Below are 17,428 nucleotides of genomic sequence, written 5' to 3'. Positions count from 1 at the left end.
GCGCAATTTCCGCTTTCTGTCTCCTTTTGACGCTACGGTAAGAGTCCAAGAGAAATTTCCCCGCGGCGCGGAGGATTCACGCCACTTCCGGCGGGCTCTTAACAACGGGGGAGGTTGGTAACCAGGGAGGGGGGGGGATGGCGGAGCGGGAGCCTGAGGCAGAGGTGGAGGCTGAGGTGGGAGCAGGCGGGGAGGCGGTGGCCGAGGAAGGCGCGACAGGCCGGAAGGCGCGGGGTCGGCCGCGGCTCACGGAGTCGGACCGGGCCCGGCGGAGGCTCGAGTCCCGGAAGAAGTACGACGTGCGGCGCGTGTACCTGGGCGAGGCGCACGGGCCCTGGGTGGACCTGCGGCGCCGCAGCGGCTGGAGCGACGCCAAACTCGCCGCCTACCTCATATCTCTGGAGCGCGGCCAGCGAAGCGGTCGCCACGGGTGAGGGGGCCCGGCCTGAAGGAGGGAGGGAGCGAGGGAGGAGACGCCCCCATCCCCCGCTGAGCCTGGTCCCGCCCCCTCCGCCCAGGCTCTGCCCCCTGACACCTCTGAGCTCCGCCCAGCGGCCCGGGTGCGGCCTGGGTCTCCGATTGCCGGTCCTGGGACGTGCCTGGCTCGCGGCCCCGCCTCCAGTCGCTCTGACCGCCCAACCCTAGGATGCATCCAGCTTCGACCCGCCTCCTGGGCGCTTGGCCCCGCCCGCTAGAGCTCTGGCTGACCAATTCTGGTACGGGCCCCACCTCCAAGCCTTCTAACTGTCCGGTCCCTGGAGGGGCGGCCCCGCCCTACTGACTTCTCAGACCTCACAGGCCTCATCTCCCACCTTATAGCCTGAGATTGTGACTGCACACAGCCCTGCCCTCATGCGGTGCCCCAGCTTGGACTCTGAGTGGCCTCATTCCCACAACCCTAGACTCCACGTACCCTAAGGACCCCCCACAATCCAGATGGAATCCCCCTAAACCTCTTGGCTCCTGAGGAGCACATCAGCTCAGGGAGACTCAGGTGAATAGGAAGCCCTGAGTTAGCCGTGCAGGTGTAAGGCAGAGGCCTTTGTAGTCTCTACCTTGAGAATGAGCACTGTTGATGGAATTTTTCGCTTCCAGCTTTATTCGTTGATGTAATGATGACATGAGTTAAACTACCGCAGAGGGCTTAGACCATTGCTAGCACTCAGTGAGCACTCCAGGTATTATTAGATGTTAGGTGATGTTTGTTCTGTACCACAAGCAGTTCTGCGACAAAATCCTTGTTCTGCCCTGGTTTTGTTTGCACATGTTTGCATGTTCCCCCTCACGTCGGGGAGGTTCTGAGGGTCAGCATTCAACCAGATCCTGCTGAACTTCACCCACCTGGTGCTCCTCAGGGTGGCAGGCTGGTTTATATATGCCTGAGAGCAGAGCAGGAAATGGTGGATACTTAAAAAACCTCAAGCCAGTGTTCCACTGTTGGAGTTTCTGATACAGTTAGTTGGAGTGAAGTTGCAGACCCTGTATTTTTTTATTGCAAAGCTTTCAAGGAAGACTTGATGTGTAGCTGGAGAACCACTGGCCAGAGGGAGCCCTTGGAGGTCCATAAGCTGAAAATGTTATTTGCAGAAGCTTGGTTTGGCTGAGCAGGAGCTGTGTGGGCCTGCAGGACTGTGCGAGGCCACTGAGACAACCCAGGCAGTGTGTAGCAAAAACCTGGCTCTGGGGCCCACAGGTAATTGGGAAAGTACACTAGCCTAGGTGAGGGTTATTCTATGGGGAAAATAGACATGACCAGTGTTTCAGTTGTTCCATTATTTATAACCTATTTTGTGCTTGGAAGGATTTCAGTTCAAGGGCTGTAAAACATGGACAAGAAAGCAGAAGTGGAAATTAGGCTGAAAAGAGAAAGGAAAATGAATGGCACAATGGGGCCAGAATCAGTGCTGTTAGATTGAGGCATAAGTCACAGGGGACATGACCAGCACAGTCTCATGGCATGACAAGGTAAAAATCTGACCAGAGGGGTGCAAAAGATACGAAGTGGGAATGGCGAATGGACCATAAATTTGCCCTGGCACTTTCTAGCAGCCCATGGAAAAAGGATGACAATGATCAATGAGGAATTTCCAGTGTTTCTTTGTCCATTTGTTTAAGGAACACTTATTGAGCACCTACTGTGTGCCAGGCACATGTACAAATTGTGGAGCTGACATTTTAAAGGGCAGAGGGCAGGGGCTTATCGGTGTGCAAAGGCTTGTCTACTGCAGACAAGATATGTAACATAAATTATGTATATGTGGGAGATTGATAGGGACTGTGGTAAAACAAAAATGAAATGAGGGAAGAGGAATCAGGAGTCAGAGAGGTTTAAATAAGGTATCGGGGTGGGGCCACCTTGAGAAGATAGCATTTGAGTAAATACCTGAAGGAGGCTAGGGAGAGCCACGCAGATATCCAGGGGAAGAGTGTTAGAGGAAAAAGGAATAGCAAGTGCAAAAACCCTGAGGCAGAATCCTGTCTAGTGGCCCACAACCCAGGCATGTGCCCTGACTGGGGATCAAACCCGAAACCCCTTGCTTCTCAGGCCTGCACTCAACCCACTGAGCCACACCAGCCAGGGCTCAATGTTATTTTAATCAAAGATATTAGAAATGCCAGTGTGTTTGGATGCTGGTAGGAATATCAAGTCAAAAGTGAAATTGAAGGGCAGGGGAGAATGAGGGACTCTTGCTGGCCACCCTTTGGGGCTGGCCACTGAGAGGAAAGTACAGCCAGGTCCTGGAGAAGCTTTAACAATGGTTGACCTCCAATGCAGGTGGCCACTGCAGGGAGTCACAGAGATGGAAGTGCTTGGAGAAGTGGGCAGAGGGGCAGCATAGTTTGGATTGAAGGAGAAAAGGCTGTGTTAGGGCCAGAATGTGGCCTGATCTCATAGCAGCTCTGTGTGGGAGGCACTGCTATTATCCCTACTTCACAGATTAGGAAACTGAGGCTCAATGGGGATGACACTTGCTTGAAGTCACACAGCCAGAGATGAGACTTGAACTGGGATCTAACCAATGTCAAGCCTATTCCTACCACAATATGATGTCCCCAGCACCCCAGCCATGGCAAGGCCTTGAGTGATTGGAGGTGGGTGTGGGTATTTGGACTTGGGTTTAGGGGAAGATCTGGTAGTCTGGCCCCTTAGAGGGGATAGAGGCTCCTGAGATGGGGCAGAGGGAGGCCAATCTTCAGACAGAGGTCAGAGCCTGGGGCAGGAAGGACGAAAGAGCCCCGAGGAGCTGTCCTGGGACCAGACTTCGGGTATGGGCTCTGAGAATTGTTATCAGGCTGGATGGGGGACTGAAGGGGTGGGTGGTGGAGCTGAGGAGAGACCCTGGACTGGCTTTCAGGATATTTGTGGCAAGAGTGTGGCCCTGGCCACAGCGGGGAGGTCAGTGTTCCAGGACTTGACTCTGTGATAATATTGATAATCATAATGATCACTGTCACCATTTGCTGAGTGATTACTAATGCCAGAGCTGTACCGAGCTTTTTACAATGCACATAACTTCATATCAACCTCATGAGGAAGTTGTTGTTATGATCCCATGCCACAGATGGGGAAACTGAGGCACAGAGAGGTTAAAGTCTCTCACCCAGAGTGCCTGAGCCTGCTGCTGCAGTGTAGAAGGAAAAGAAGGAAGCAGCCAGGGTGAGGTGGGCACACCTAGAAGCATGGTGGCAGGAAAGTAGAGGGAAGCCCCTACCAGGTCGGAGAGAAATGGCTCCAATATACTTGCCCTCAGTCTGTGCAGAGCCTGTGCTGGACCACAGCCAGGTGACCCAAGAGGGGTCAGGAACCCGCCTGGCAGATCTGATGAGGGCCCTGGCCTTTGGTCCTGGCTCTGCCCTGGGCTCCCCAAGGCCATGGCTCACTGAGGGGCTGTCAGTGGGGATGTTGGACCCCAGGCAGGGTGGGAAAGGCCTCGGAGGCAGTGATTGAATGGCCTAAGCTGGCTGAAGGGGCAGGACTGCTGGAGGAGGGCAGTGTCATGGGCCGAAGCCCTCGTAGAGCAGGCAGTTAGGGTCAGGGAGCAATGCCTGTCCTCCAGGCTGTTTCTGACCATTTCGCTGGGCTCTCGGCCAGCCTTGGGGGTAGGCATTGCAGGACCCTTGATAGGACAGCCCAGGTTCTATTGCTGTATAACAAATGATCACAAACTCAGTGGCTTAAAACTACACAAATTTATTATCTCACTTTGGGTCAGGAGTCTGGCATGTTTTAGCTGAATCTTCAGCCCAGGGTCTCACAAGGCTGAATTCAAGGTATCAACCAGCTATGTCTTCATCTAGAGGCTCAGCTGGGGAAAGACCTCCCAGACTCCCTCATAGTATGGGCAGAATTCACACGCTGAGGGTTGTAGGACTGAGGTCCCTGCAGTCTTGCTGGCTGTCGGTGGGACCACTGTCAGCTCTCAGAGGCCATTTGTTCTCAGGTGTCCTTGCCATGTGGCCCCCCATAGGCTCCTTCACATTTTCAACCTCTGGTTTCTGACTTCAGCAGGATCCTTGTACAGGCTCCCCAATTAGATGAGGCTCCCTCTTGATGAGTTCAGCCACCTAGCCACGAGAGTGGTAATCCTTCATATTCACAGGTGTGCCCCACTTGTGGAGAAATGATTAGACAGGGTGTGTATCCAAGAGTTGGGATCATGGGGCTATCGAGAGGTCAGAAACGGCTGCTGACTTTCTGTACCCCTTCCTGACCTCTCCACTCCCTGGCCACAGGACCCTGGCCTGGTGCCCTCACCCCTCTGAGCCTGTTTCCCACTCTGTGAGGGGGGTGGTGATACTAGACCGCCCTCCAAGGGCAGTTGTCCATGTAGGAGAGCCCAAGCAAAGGGCCATGAGAAACAGAACAGGCTCAGGAAATAAGTTAACATTTTGCCCCAGAGCAAGATGAGGGGTAGCCAGAGTTGCTGTCATTTTCTCATCATCAGTCAGGCCCTGCGTCACTCCCCCCTGCCTCTCTCTGTTACAGGAAGCCTTGGGAGCAGGTCCCCAAAAAGCCAAAGAGGAAGAAAAGTAAGTGGGGCTACAGCCAGGGGGGAGGGGTGGGTGCTGGGAATTCCTGGCTTTGTTGCTCCCCTCCTCTCATTCTCTCAGGAACCACTTATGGAGACCCCATATGTGCCAGGCACTGTGCCGAATAGGAGAGCCCCAGCCCTTCCCTCACAGAGCCCACAGTCTCCTGGGAAAGAAAAGGGGCAGTCTGAGCAGAGCTGTGACCGAAAGGGGCTTAGGGCCCTGGGGCTCAGAGGAGAGGCCTCACCTAGCCTGGAGTGGGACCGAACCTGTGGTGTGCCCAGCAGGGGTGCCCTCCTCATCCCCATTGTAAGCATAAAGACATCCTGGAAGGCCTGGTCACTGCCCCAGGCTGCATAGCTGGAAAGTGGCAAGGCCAGCCTGCAAACTCAGGTCCTCCGGTCTCCAAAGCAGTTCCCTTAGCTCCTCTGCCCTCCTGCCTAGTGTGTGGGAGTCAGCCAGGGAAGAGCCAGGCAGAGCAGAGGGAACAGCTTGTGCCAGGGCCTAAAGGGCATATTGTGTGCCAGGCTCAAGGGGAGCCAGGCGTGGGCAGTCAGAGCAGAGGCCTGGAGCACATCCCTCCTGCCCCTAAGCCTTGGGGTGTTGGGTCTGGAGCCCTATCCAGAGAGCCAGCTCTTCAGGGACAGCTCTCTGGTGGCAATGAGCATCTCGTTCTCATAGTTCTCAGAGGCAGGGCCCAGGTGAGCTAAGACCGTGACACCCCAAATCTTAAAGGGGTGGGAATGGAGATAAGGAGACAAGTGCTGAGCTAAGGAGGTGGCTTACTGTTGGTGCCACCATGGTTGTCACTGTGTTGGAGGACCTGGGCACTATCCCCAGGCCCAAGGATTTTTCCTGGGCACGCTCCTCATCTCCTAGCCTGGAAGATGGGAGGCACACCTTCTTCCTATTCGCTGAGGGGCTAGGATCATCACACGTATCGCTGGCACCACTTCTTAGGCCCTCGCAGTATGTGCAGCCACATTCTGTGCCCTGTCTATATCTTCACTCCCTAACCTCCTCTCTGTCAGTCTTCAGGGAATGGGGACCTTTATTCTTCCCTGACCAGAGTGGGTAACTGAGGTTTGGAGAAGCCAGGTCACTTGCCTGGAGCTGCGCATCCAGGAAGTGGTAGGGCCAGGACTCGAACCCTGGAGGACTAGCTTCGCCATTCCTACCCCCTTGCAGTACTATATGTAGGTGCTGGATATACAGGAGGAACAGCCCAGTTAAGTGTCCCTGCCCTTCAGGAGCTGACATCTAATGTGGGAGACAGACAAGAAACATGAAAACGAAGAGGCATACATAGATGGTATCCAGGTGCGACCTAGAGAAAAAGGACAGCAGGCCAGGTTGGCTAGAAGGACAGGAAAGAGAGGGTGGCTGACCAAGGGAAAGGCCTGAGTGGAGGTGGAGGGGGTAAGGCAGTTACCTGGCAGAAGGGGAGGCAGCCAGTGCAAAGGCTCTGAGGCTGGGCCACATCTGGCTCTAAGGACCAGGGAGGAGGCCATGAGGCTGGAGTGAGGTGAGCAGGGAGAAGGGTGGGAAGAGGTGAGGACAGAGTGACTGGGCAGAATTTATCAACTTCCGGGAGGACTGCGACTTTTCCAACAAGTGAGGTGGGAGCCACAGAGGATTTTGAACAGAGGAGGCACATGACCTGACTCAGGTGTTCACAGGCATGCACGGCGGCTATGAGAGGACTAGATTGGGAGCAGGGCAGTGCTGAGGGACTGATCATAACAGTAAGAAGCAGCCTACAATGACTGTACCTCCTGTGGCCATGGCCCACTGTTTATATGACTTAATTCATCCAGTGAGGACAGTGTCTGGCCAGTCTCTGCTATCTCCAGGGTGTGTCTCATCTCTTGGAACTTCAGTTTCTTCACCTGTGAACTGGGGACACATCTGGACAGGGTTCAGGAGGGTGTCTTAATCCCCAAGAGCCAGAAGGCCCAGGTGGTTCTAGGGGCTGTACTGCCCTTGGCCTATCTCTGCCCCTCTGGCCCTGTGTACACAGGGCGTCGACGCAACGTGAACTGCCTGAAGAATGTGGTGATCTGGTATGAGGACCACAAGCACCGCTGTCCGTATGAGCCGCACCTGGCTGAGCTGGACCCCACTTTCGGCCTGTACACCACAGCCGTGTGGCAGTGTGAAGCTGGCCACCGCTACTTCCAAGACCTGCACTCACCCCTGAAGCCGCTCAGTGACTCAGACCCCGACAGTGACAAAGGTGGGTCCGTGGGGTAAGGGCATGCAGTGGCCCCCAGTGTCTGGGGGTCTACAGCTCCTTGTGGGAGAGAGACCCTCCCTCCTGGGTCTTGCTATCCTTGGACCAGCATCACAGACACCTCAGCAACTACATGGCACTTGTGCTGGCTTCAGGGGCAGAGTGCAGACTCGTCCAGCCATGCTGCAGTCTTTGAGTCCTTGCAGATCCTGAGACGCAGTTCCCATTTCACAGAGGGACAGCTGAGGCACAGGGCTGGAGAGAGGGAAGGGAGGGTGCTGAGCCTTAGACTTGCCAGGGTGGCTTTTCTCTCCTGGCCTCCTCCTCCTCTTCTGTTTTCTCTAGTCCTTTCTCAGCATCAGGGTGTGTCTCTCCCAGTCTCATCCTCTTTCCTTTTCTCCAGCCTGCTGGCCTTGTCCTATTCCTTGTTCTCTGTCTCTCTTATCCTCTCAGTGCTTTATCCTCTCTCTTCTGTCTCCTTCCTATTCCTTACCTCCCCTCACTGTCTTTCCCTGTTTCTCCCCCATTCCACATCCTTTTGGTCTTCCATTCTCTGCCTCTCAGTCACCTCACTCACCCCATCTCTCACTGTCCCTGCTCCTCTTCTGCCATCTCATGTTGATCACACCCGTGGGCTGGCTGCCAGCTCAGGGCTGGGAGGGACTCAGTTATGGAGTTCCAGTGAGACCTGGTTGGGGGAGCAAGGAGATGCTATGGGCGGTGAGGGACTGCTGCCTGCTTCAGAGGCTTGGCATGAGCTCTAAGAAGGAGTGTGGGGCCCGCTGCCAGGAGCCCTGCCAGGGCTAAGGGTGGGGTCAGTTGTTGGGACTGAATCTGAACTGGCAGGCATTATGGAGCAGATGGCATCCCAGCTGGCGAGGGGAAGCCGTGGGTGAGAGGTGTTCCAGGTGGGCACCCTGGCCAACGGCCCCCCCGTTGTGTGTCAGTCAGGCCCCCAGTGTGAAGCCTGCCCCTCAGCCATCCTCTCCTGTGCTCCACTCCAGGCCCACCCCAAACCACCCTGAGTCCTCCGCATAGTCCTGCCATTCACCCCACGGAGCAGTCCAGGAAACTAAGGTTTGGGGAGCAATGTGACTGGCCCATCTGGAGCTGGTGATGGATCCAGCTGGGATGGGGGTGACACCCAGAAGAGCTCCCTTGTACCCCAGCATGACTTTTACACCAGCAGCTGTTGGATCTGGGCTCTTGGGAATGTACACTGGGATCAATTCCAGGTCTGCTGTGGCTGCTGGGGGCTGGTAAGAGAATGCCTGTGTCCCTGGCCCAGCCCTGTTCCCTCAAGCAGCACCTTTATCTGCTCTGCATGGGGCGGCCCTGCCACCTCTCACTCAGTAAGAAGACCCTCTTCCCAGGGACTGTGGGAGGCCAGGGGTACACGGTCATTTCTCTTGTTTTATTATCGTCTTGAGCAAAATCCACTGTCAGCCTTAGCAGCCAGACACTGCACTCAGAGACCCAGATACACACCCAGCCATGCTTCTACCTCATCAGGTGATTGCCACCTCCTTCAGGGTGGAGCAGGGCTCATCCCACTCTGCAGATTACAGGGTGTTTCAAGGAGAGGCTGATACCCCTATTGCCCCTGTTGCTACCCCAGGCCCTGCTTCAGGAATGAGGCATTACAGTACTAAAGACAGTGGGTGCTTACTCTAAGCCTAGTACTGTCCTAAGCCCTTTATACATATTTACTCATTAAATACCCAGAGTACCCCCTAAAGTAGGTACCAAGTTATCCCCAGGCCCCAAGAGGTTACATAAGGTGCCTGTGTTCACACAGCTACAGGAGCAAGTGCTGGGATCTCCCTCCCTGCTGCAGTGTGGCTGCAGAGCCTACACTCTCCATGTGACCCTCTGAGGGTGTAGGACATGTGGTTCCCAGAGAGTGTGCCCCCAACTGTGTCACAAGTGTGTAAGTTAAGGGACAATCCTACATTTTTCCTGCGTGGGGATCTTAGCACCAAATGCCTGGGTAAGATGTCAGCCCCTTTGACCTTCATCGTAGCCTTGGTCTGAGAGCTGTTCATTTTTGCAAATGTGTGCTCACTGTGTACCATATAGCCTTCTGAGCATTAGGGACTGTGTGCAGGGACCTCCATCCTTGTGGAGTTTACTGTCTGTAGGGGAAGCAGACAGTAAACAAGGTAGACAAATAAAATCCAGAGTAGAATGGGAGGTGGGAAGTATTTGGAGGGAAAATAAAGGAGAGAAAAAGGTAGTTTGAGACAAGGTAGCCAGAGGCCTCCCTGGAAAAATACCATTGATGAAGGGTCTGATGGAGAAGGGAAGGAGCCCACACAGGTGTCAGGAGAGGGTTCAGCCCTGGCTGGTATAGCTCAGTGGATTGAGCTCGGGCTGCGAACCAGGAGGTCTCTGGTTCAATTCCCAGTCAGGGCGCATGCCTGGGTTGCAGGTCGGGTCCCCAATGGAGGCCATGTGAGAGGCAACTACACATTGACGTTTCTCTCCTTTTCTCCCTCCCTTGCCCTCTCTCTAAGAATAAATAAATAAAACCTTAAAAAAAAAAAAGGGTTCAGGCAGAACAAGTGGCAAGTGCAAAGGCCCTGAGACAGGAAGCTGTCTAATGTCCCTAGGCATGGGAGGAAGATCAGTGGGGCTGGAGAGGAGGTGCAGGCTATGTGGCTACAGTTAAGAGCTTTGACTACTGTACCAGGTGAATTGGGAAGGGTATTAACTAAAGTAAGGCAGCTGCTGAAATAGACATACCCGCAACTTGCCTTCATCCAGGACCCTGGTTCTCTCTGTGCTGGGGCTCCAGTCTCCCTGAGTCTTGTCTGGCTGGCGAGAACAGAGGTGGAAGTTCATGGCTGGGAGTCCACGACCACTTACATTTCATTGGGACTTGGCCACATGGTCACACCTATCTACAAGGGACTCTAGGAAATGTAGTCTGCTCAGGTACCAGGAGAAAGAGACTCAGGTTTGGTGAGCAGCTGGCCTGTCTCTTTTACAGGAAGTGAAGGGCAGGTTCTCAGTCCAAGAGGGATGTGACCTAAGCAGGTGTTCACAGGCTCTCTGTGGATGCTGCAGGAGGACAGACTGCAGGGGGTGAGGGTGGGAGCTGAGGAACCAGGGAGAAGGGACTGCATGGTCCAGGCAGGGGGATGGTGGGGCCATGACCAGGTGTGCACAGGGGAGGTGGGAGAAACTGTCAGCCTTCAGATGAATTTTGGATGCAGCACCAACAGGTTTTGCTGACAGATTGGAAGTGGGTGTGAGAGAAACGGAGAGGTCAAAGATAGGCCTGGGACTTGGCCTGAGCAACTAGGAGAACAGAGCTACCATCCCCTGAGACGGGGACATCCATGAATGCTGCAGGCTTTTTCTGAGGGAAAACTCAGAGCCCAGATTCACTGAGAGAAGTGTGAGATGCCTGTGCACCCCCCGAGGAGGTGGGTCTGCAGAGAAGACTGGGATGTAACAGTCCGCAGCTCTGCAGGAGGTCTGGTGGGAGCTGTCCAAATGGAGGAACCGGTGTATGGGTGGTGGCAGCACCATAAAAATAGATACTTGATCTTTGTTCTCAGTTCCCGGCACAGAGCTCCTAAACCCCTTGGAATTTACTGAGAGTTAGGAATGCTTTTCTAACGTTATCATGAGTCCCTTTCTTAAAAAGCCCCTCTGGAACACACCTGGGCCCTGTGCTAATGTGGTGACTCAGGGAGGGGCCATTAGATAGCTTCAAGAGGAGAGATGGTCACCGGAGAGACCAGACCTGTCCTTAGAGGACCTATATCTCTCAGCCCCATCCCCAAGCCCCGGGCAGTGGACAGGGGCTGGAGATTGGGTCATAAAAACTCGTGAACAATGTGGTTCAGAGAGTTTCTGGGTTGGTGAACAGTGGAGGTGCTGAGAGGGCAGCATACCTGGAGAGGGCATGGCAGCTTTGTGCCTCCACCCCGTGCCTTGCCCTGTGCCTCTCTTCCATCCAGCTGTAGCTGAGTTATGTCCTTTATAATAAAACTATGATTGGAAGTGGAGCGCTTTCTTGAGTTTTGTGAGCCATTCTAGCAAATTATCAAACCTGAACATGGGGTCGTGGGAACTCCCAGTCTATAACCAGAAATACCAGTGGCCTGGGACTTGCAGCTGGCATTCAAAGTGGTGTCACTCTTGTGGGGTCTGATGCTAACTCCAAGTGGATAGTGTGAGAATTGTACTGAACTGTTGGACACCCAGCTGGGGTCAGAATCAGAGCACCACTTAACACTGTCATGCTGGCTGAAACCCTGGTGTGATCAGGACACTCAGTAAAGGCAGAACCTTCCGGACCTGTAAGAGCAAAAGAGGCTGAGAAGGAGCCACCAGGGAGGAGTCAGGAAACGAGTGAGCCAGAGGCTAAGGGAGGAAAGCATCTTTAAAGAGCAGAGGTAATTGGGGAGGATGGCAACTGAGAAGTGACCGCTATTTGTGGCAATGAAGAGTCACAGCACCCAGCCACTGGTGAGCCCTCAACAAACACCAGCTACTGTTGCCACTATTATAAGCATCCCCTTTCTTCTATCACCATAGTGGACAATGGTCTGGTGGCCGGCAGATCCGACTCGTCCAGCTCCTGCTCTGGCTCTGACTCTGAGGAACCCCCTGAGGGCCAGCCAGCCAAGGTGACAGCAGCAGCAGCGGCAGTTACCCCCACCAGCCCAGCAGGCAGCAGTGGACTCATCACGCAAGAGGGTGTGCACATCCCCTTCGATGTCCACCACATGGAGAGCCTGGCCGAGCAGGGCACCACACTGTGCCCCAACCCAGCAGCCAGCGGGCCAGAAGCCCTGGAGACAGTGGTGTGTGTGCCAGTGCCCGTGCAAGTGGGCCCAGGCCCAGGCACCCTTTTTGAGAATATGCCCCAGGAGGCGCTGGGCGAAGTGGTAGCCAGCTGTCCCATGCCAGGCATGGTGCCTGGCTCTCAGGTGATCATCATCGCAGGCCCAGGCTATGATGCCCTCACAGCTGAGGGCATCCACCTCAACGTGGCAGCAGGCAGCAGCACCCCCAGTGGGGGCCTGGGTGATGAGGTGCCCTGCACCATGATGGAGGGTGTGGCAGCCTACACCCAGACAGAGCCTGAGGGCAGCCAGCCCAGCACTATGGACCCCGCCACCATGGCAGGCATGGAGACCAAGAAAGGTCTGGGGGACTATGCTAGTCTTGGGGGGTCTGGGTGGGACATGGGAGGGGGAGGATGAGGAGTGGCCCCAGAGTGGGCTCCTCGCTATCCTTAGTCCCCACAGACATCTGCCCTGTGTCTACCCCTTAGAGAAGGAGGACTTGTACATTCTCAAGAAGGAAGAGAAGGAGGAGCCGGTGGCCCCAGAGCTGACAGAGCTGGCAGCGACAGTACCTGAGAGTGCAGAGCCTGAGGCAGAGGCAGACGGGGAGGAGCTGGATGGCAGTGACATGTCAGCCATCATCTATGAGATCCCCAAGGAACCTGAGAAGTGGGTCTCAAGCGGGCAGGGGCGGGGATGAGGACATTGGCCCTGTGGGAGCCCCGACACCATGGGCCCCTTCCTCTCCAGGAGGAGGCGGAGCAAGCGATCACGGGTGATGGATGCTGATGGCCTCCTTGAGATGTTCCACTGTCCCTACGAGGGCTGCAGCCAGGTGTATGTGGCTCTCAGTAGTTTCCAGGTGAGGCTACCACCCAAATGGCTGGGCAGGGTCTGCTTCTCTGTCCACGTGCCCATGCACTGGAGTCTGGGCATTGAGGCTCGTGGAGGGCCCCACCAGACCTTGGCAGGTGCCACAGGTCTGCCTCCCACAGTCCCACATGCTTCCAGCCTACCCATCCTGCCTCAGCCTCTTTCTGCACATCCCTGGTGACTCCCTGGTCCTGGTCTGGTAGCTCCCCCACACACTTATGTTCTTCCAGCCTCCCAAACCCCTACTGCCTCTGCCCTCTTAGCTCAGGATACCCCTCTACCAGGAAGCCCACGCCAGTCCCCCAGGGCTGGTGGGTCTTGCAGACCTCAGGTCACTGCACCAAGACATACCTACAGTTTTCCCACTGGGCCTGGATAGAACACCCCAAAGGCAGAGACAGGGTCTTTTCATATCCCCACTCTAGGCACAGGAGGTGGCATAATTAGGCCCTTGAATTTGCCAAATCATGTTTTCATTAGGCACATATTGAGCACCTATCAGTGCCTGGCATGGGAGCTAGAGATGTGCTAGTGAGTTAAAGAACAAAGGAATAAATGCCTGGGGGTGGGGACGGCTGCAGCTGCCTGCTCCAAGCCCTGGGGGTACCATGGCAATAAGGCCTGCTGTGAGGCTTACAGCCCGAGAATCCAGTCCATCCCTACTACTGCCCACCTGTGAGATATCAGCCAAACCACTGAGGTTCTGGAGTCTGTTTCCCCATCCATAAACTGGGCTAACCACTGGGCCCTTCACAGGTTATGACAAGGTTCGCTGATGCCCCAGCCCAGAGCCTGGCTGGAGTAAATGCTCAGTAAAGCTGCTGTTTGATTCCAGCATGCCCCTGGGCCCCAGCTCCGGGCTGGCAGTCCATTCCAAGTCCAAGAGCACTTCTCCTCCCTCCTCCAGTGAAGTTGGCCCCACCTTGCCTCCCCCCAGCCTTCACCTGTCCCCACAGCCCACTTCCTGCCCCTCTCACCCCTAGAACCATGTCAACCTCGTGCATCGGAAAGGGAAGACCAAAGTGTGCCCTCATCCTGGCTGTGGCAAGAAGTTCTATTTATCCAACCACCTACGGCGACACATGATCATCCACTCAGGTCAGGCCCTGGGGCACAGGGGCCTGGGCCTCGGCACTAGGGAAGGGGCAGATGGGGTCAAACCTGGGCCCAGGACTGCCCTTTGCAGAGTTTCCTGCCTGTCCTCCACATGGACTGGTATAAGATGGTGACACTTAACCTAGTGCCCACCAGACACCTCCCTGGTGCTCTGTAAGCTGGAGCTGTACAAGTCACAATGACACTGACTATTATGAATCATGTGGAACTGAGCAGGGGCTGGCTGTCTCTTATGTAACTCGGGGCCCTTTGGCCTTCCCACCTCTACAAACAGGTCTTATGCCAGAATAGTTCCAGGGCTGAGGAAGGACTGAACCACCCCACTTGGACAGGGAGAGGGAGCAAGTTTGGACAGGACCCGTATTCTGCTCCAAACACCTCCTTGACCCAGGGTGTTGACTGCTGACACAGTGGCCAGTACTGGTGCCTGTGCCCAGCAGGAAGGCACAGCTTAGGTTTTTTGAGACTAGAACTTGGAATTTTTATGTGAAATCTCTCCGAAGTCTGAATATTGGGGTCAAATTCAGACGTATTCACCCCCTGTGCCCCTCAGGGACCAAAATTCACATTCCACCTGTACCCTGGGCATACCTGGGAAACAGCCATGAGCCTGCCTTCTTATTACCACCTCTGGTAATTAGAGTCAACATTCAAGTCCAGAGATGTGGGGGTTTGGTCCATCTGCACCCTACTTGGTCTCTGCAGCACAACAGAGACACCACAGCCCCCTCTTCAAGGGCAGCATCCTCAGCCTTGTTTTTCCCCCAGGTGTTCGTGAATTCACCTGTGAGACCTGTGGCAAATCCTTCAAAAGGAAGAATCACCTGGAGGTACACAGGCGTACACACACTGGCGAGACACCCCTGCAGTGAGTGATAGGTGTCCCGTGAGGGAGGGAGGGGATTCAGACTTGGACCAGCACAGAGCAGGTTCCACTGCTGCGGTTGCTATGCCCAGTTCCACCTGTGCTCTGGTCCCTGGTGGCGCTGACTGTCTCTGGGGCCGGCCCTGCCCACTCTGACTATGCTCTGACTCCTGGCAGGTGTGAGATCTGCGGCTACCAGTGCCGACAGCGTGCTTCACTCAACTGGCACATGAAGAAACACACGGCAGAGGTGCAGTACAACTTCACTTGTGAGCGCTGCGGGAAGCGTTTTGAGAAGCTGGACAGCGTCAAGTTCCACACTCTCAAAAGCCACCCAGACCACAAGCCTGCCTGACCCAGCCAATGACAGACTGCTCCTATTTATTCGTCTATTCTAATGCCACTCCCGGGCCTGGTGGCCTGGACAGCCTAGGGGCCACCTGGACCGCAGGCCGGAAGGTGGCGCCCCTGCCCCACCCCAGGGCTGGTCCCCCACCCTGCTCTGTCTCCAGAGCTGGCCATTGGGGTTGCACTGATGGAACTGTGTGAAAAGAGGAGAGTGAGATTAAAGAGCGAGAAAGCAGATGCCCTTCCTCTAGGCCTGGATGATTTGGGAGATGGGAGAAGGGGCCTCTCTTCTCCAACTTGGTGCCTTCCTGAGCAAGGCCTGGGTTAGGGGGAGGAGGAGTGGAGGTGCAGGATATGTCAGCTTTGGATCCCTGGGCACCCTGAATGCTCCTTCCACTCAACAGTGTCGGGGCTGAGGGCTTGAGGCCCCAGGGAGGCCACTTGGCATCTCCCAGGACTTGATCTTGATCTCAGTCCTAATCCCTTGTGGGTCATTCATTCCCCACCCTAGAGAGATCAGGTACCAGTTGGGGAGATGTCCAGTAAACACTTAAGTGAGATATCTATGGCTGTGACAAGCACCACTCAGAAAAAAAGTGTGTTAGTTTCTGGGAGTGCTTCAGGTCAGTGGTCAGTGAGGTGGCATTCAAGTATACACGAGAATGACGAGGTTCCATTGGAGGAGGCAAACCCTAGGCTGAAGAAACAGCCAGTGCCAAGACCCCGAAGTAGAATGGGCTTAACATGTTCCTGGAACAGGAAGCTGCGTCAAGGAGGGAAGTGGCGTCAGCGGAGCAGCTGCTCTGGCCCCATTAACCGGAGGAGGATGCTGAGGCAGTCTTTTCATACTGTGAATTGTCGGGGAGGTGGGAGTAGGGAGTGAGACTAAGCTGTTTGGCCGCCAGGTGGCGCATAAGCCGCATGGGCCGTTATGGCTGCAACCACGTGACCCTGGGGACCGCAGCCGCAAGCTCGGGCACGTGCCCTGGGGAGCCCCCGTGGTGCCCGGCGCAGATTGGCTCGGCCAGCTCCTCACTAGCTCGTGAAGCCGGCCACAGTTAAAGTCTCATTTTACCCATCGAACTAGGAGCTAGCCCAGCCTGGGACAGAAATTTCGTTGAGGATGAGCGAGTCTGGCTGCTGGGGCCGCCCCCGCCACCCGCTAGCCTCCCCTTCTACCCCCCAGACTCAGTTCCTTTCGTTATCTCCACACAGCGGGAGCCAGCAGTTTCCATGGGAACTGCAATTGGGCCTGCGTGCCCAGGAATAGCCCCCTCCCGGTAAAGTCACAGCTTTTGATCCCACTGGGACCAGGAGCATCGCCAGGTGGGGAACAAACCCTCGCTTAAAGTCCCCAGGGTCAGCAGGCACGTTGCCCTGGCAAACCCTAGAGGGCCACCGCCCAGACAGTGCGGGCCACTATGATTGGCCTGCCTTCTCTGTCAGCGTGTCATCGCTCTCAGCTGCGCAGGTTCTTATTGGCTCAATCTCGAGGACGTCCTACCGCAATTCGGTCTCGCGAGGGCTGTCCGTGGTTGGTCAAAATAGGCTCTCCTCACAGGGTTTGATGACACTCTCAAATAGTCTGGAGCCTAACTGGGCGTGTAGGGACTAGGATAGGGTGGGGGCTGCGACTCTCAGGTTTAGGGATTCCTGGCTCCGCTGCCTGCAGCGTCCTCAACAAGGCTGTCAGGCTGCTGTCTGTGGTGCTGAAGCCTAGAAGTTGTCCCGCCCTAGTGGCTTGTGAAGGCCGCCTCGACGTAAAGATGTGCCAAAGGTCGATGCACCACCTTCTATCGCATACTCTGCAGATGGACCAATCATGAGCCCGGAAAGCCAGTATATTTAAGGGCAGATATGCCCACCCCAAGTTTAAAGTGTCTGAGAAGGCCCAGTGGTTTCCCGGGGCTGCAGGGGACCAGCAGGGTTTGCTTGGAATCCTAAACCCCAAACCTCTTTACCGCCTCTGTAGCAGTGCCAAGTGCCGAGTATCCCCGAACTGTGGGGTGCCAGTCACCAGCTTTTGGACTCTACACAGAATTAGCCCACGGGGTTCCAGTTCCTTTTTCATTCAGGCTAGGTCCCCAGCCATCTCCACTTTCCTCTCTTGGCCAAATCTGGGGAGCCAGGCCCTTGCCCATTTAAGTCTTGGGTCCT

The 17,428-nt window shown here is 55.3% G+C and overlaps 1 protein-coding gene across 1 annotated transcript; it reads left to right on the top strand.

The window, feature by feature from the left end:
* Positions 1-137: 137 nt before the first annotated feature.
* Positions 138-15,501, top strand: ZNF653 (zinc finger protein 653). The gene is made up of 9 exons (XM_045852941.1): positions 138-430; positions 4,988-5,031; positions 7,052-7,267; positions 11,816-12,427; positions 12,558-12,738; positions 12,820-12,931; positions 13,926-14,040; positions 14,827-14,926; positions 15,101-15,501. The coding sequence occupies exons 1-9, from the start codon at positions 138-140 to the stop codon at positions 15,276-15,278; spliced, it is 1,851 nt and encodes a 616-aa protein (XP_045708897.1). The 3' UTR covers positions 15,279-15,501.
* Positions 15,502-17,428: the final 1,927 nt, after the last annotated feature.

Source organism: Phyllostomus hastatus, unplaced genomic scaffold, assembly GCF_019186645.2.
Source record: "Phyllostomus hastatus isolate PE091 unplaced genomic scaffold, TTU_PhHast_1.1 phas_contig_98, whole genome shotgun sequence".
NCBI classification, from domain to species: Eukaryota; Metazoa; Chordata; class Mammalia; order Chiroptera; family Phyllostomidae; genus Phyllostomus; species Phyllostomus hastatus.
This window is presented reverse-complemented; position numbering and strand designations above follow the sequence as displayed.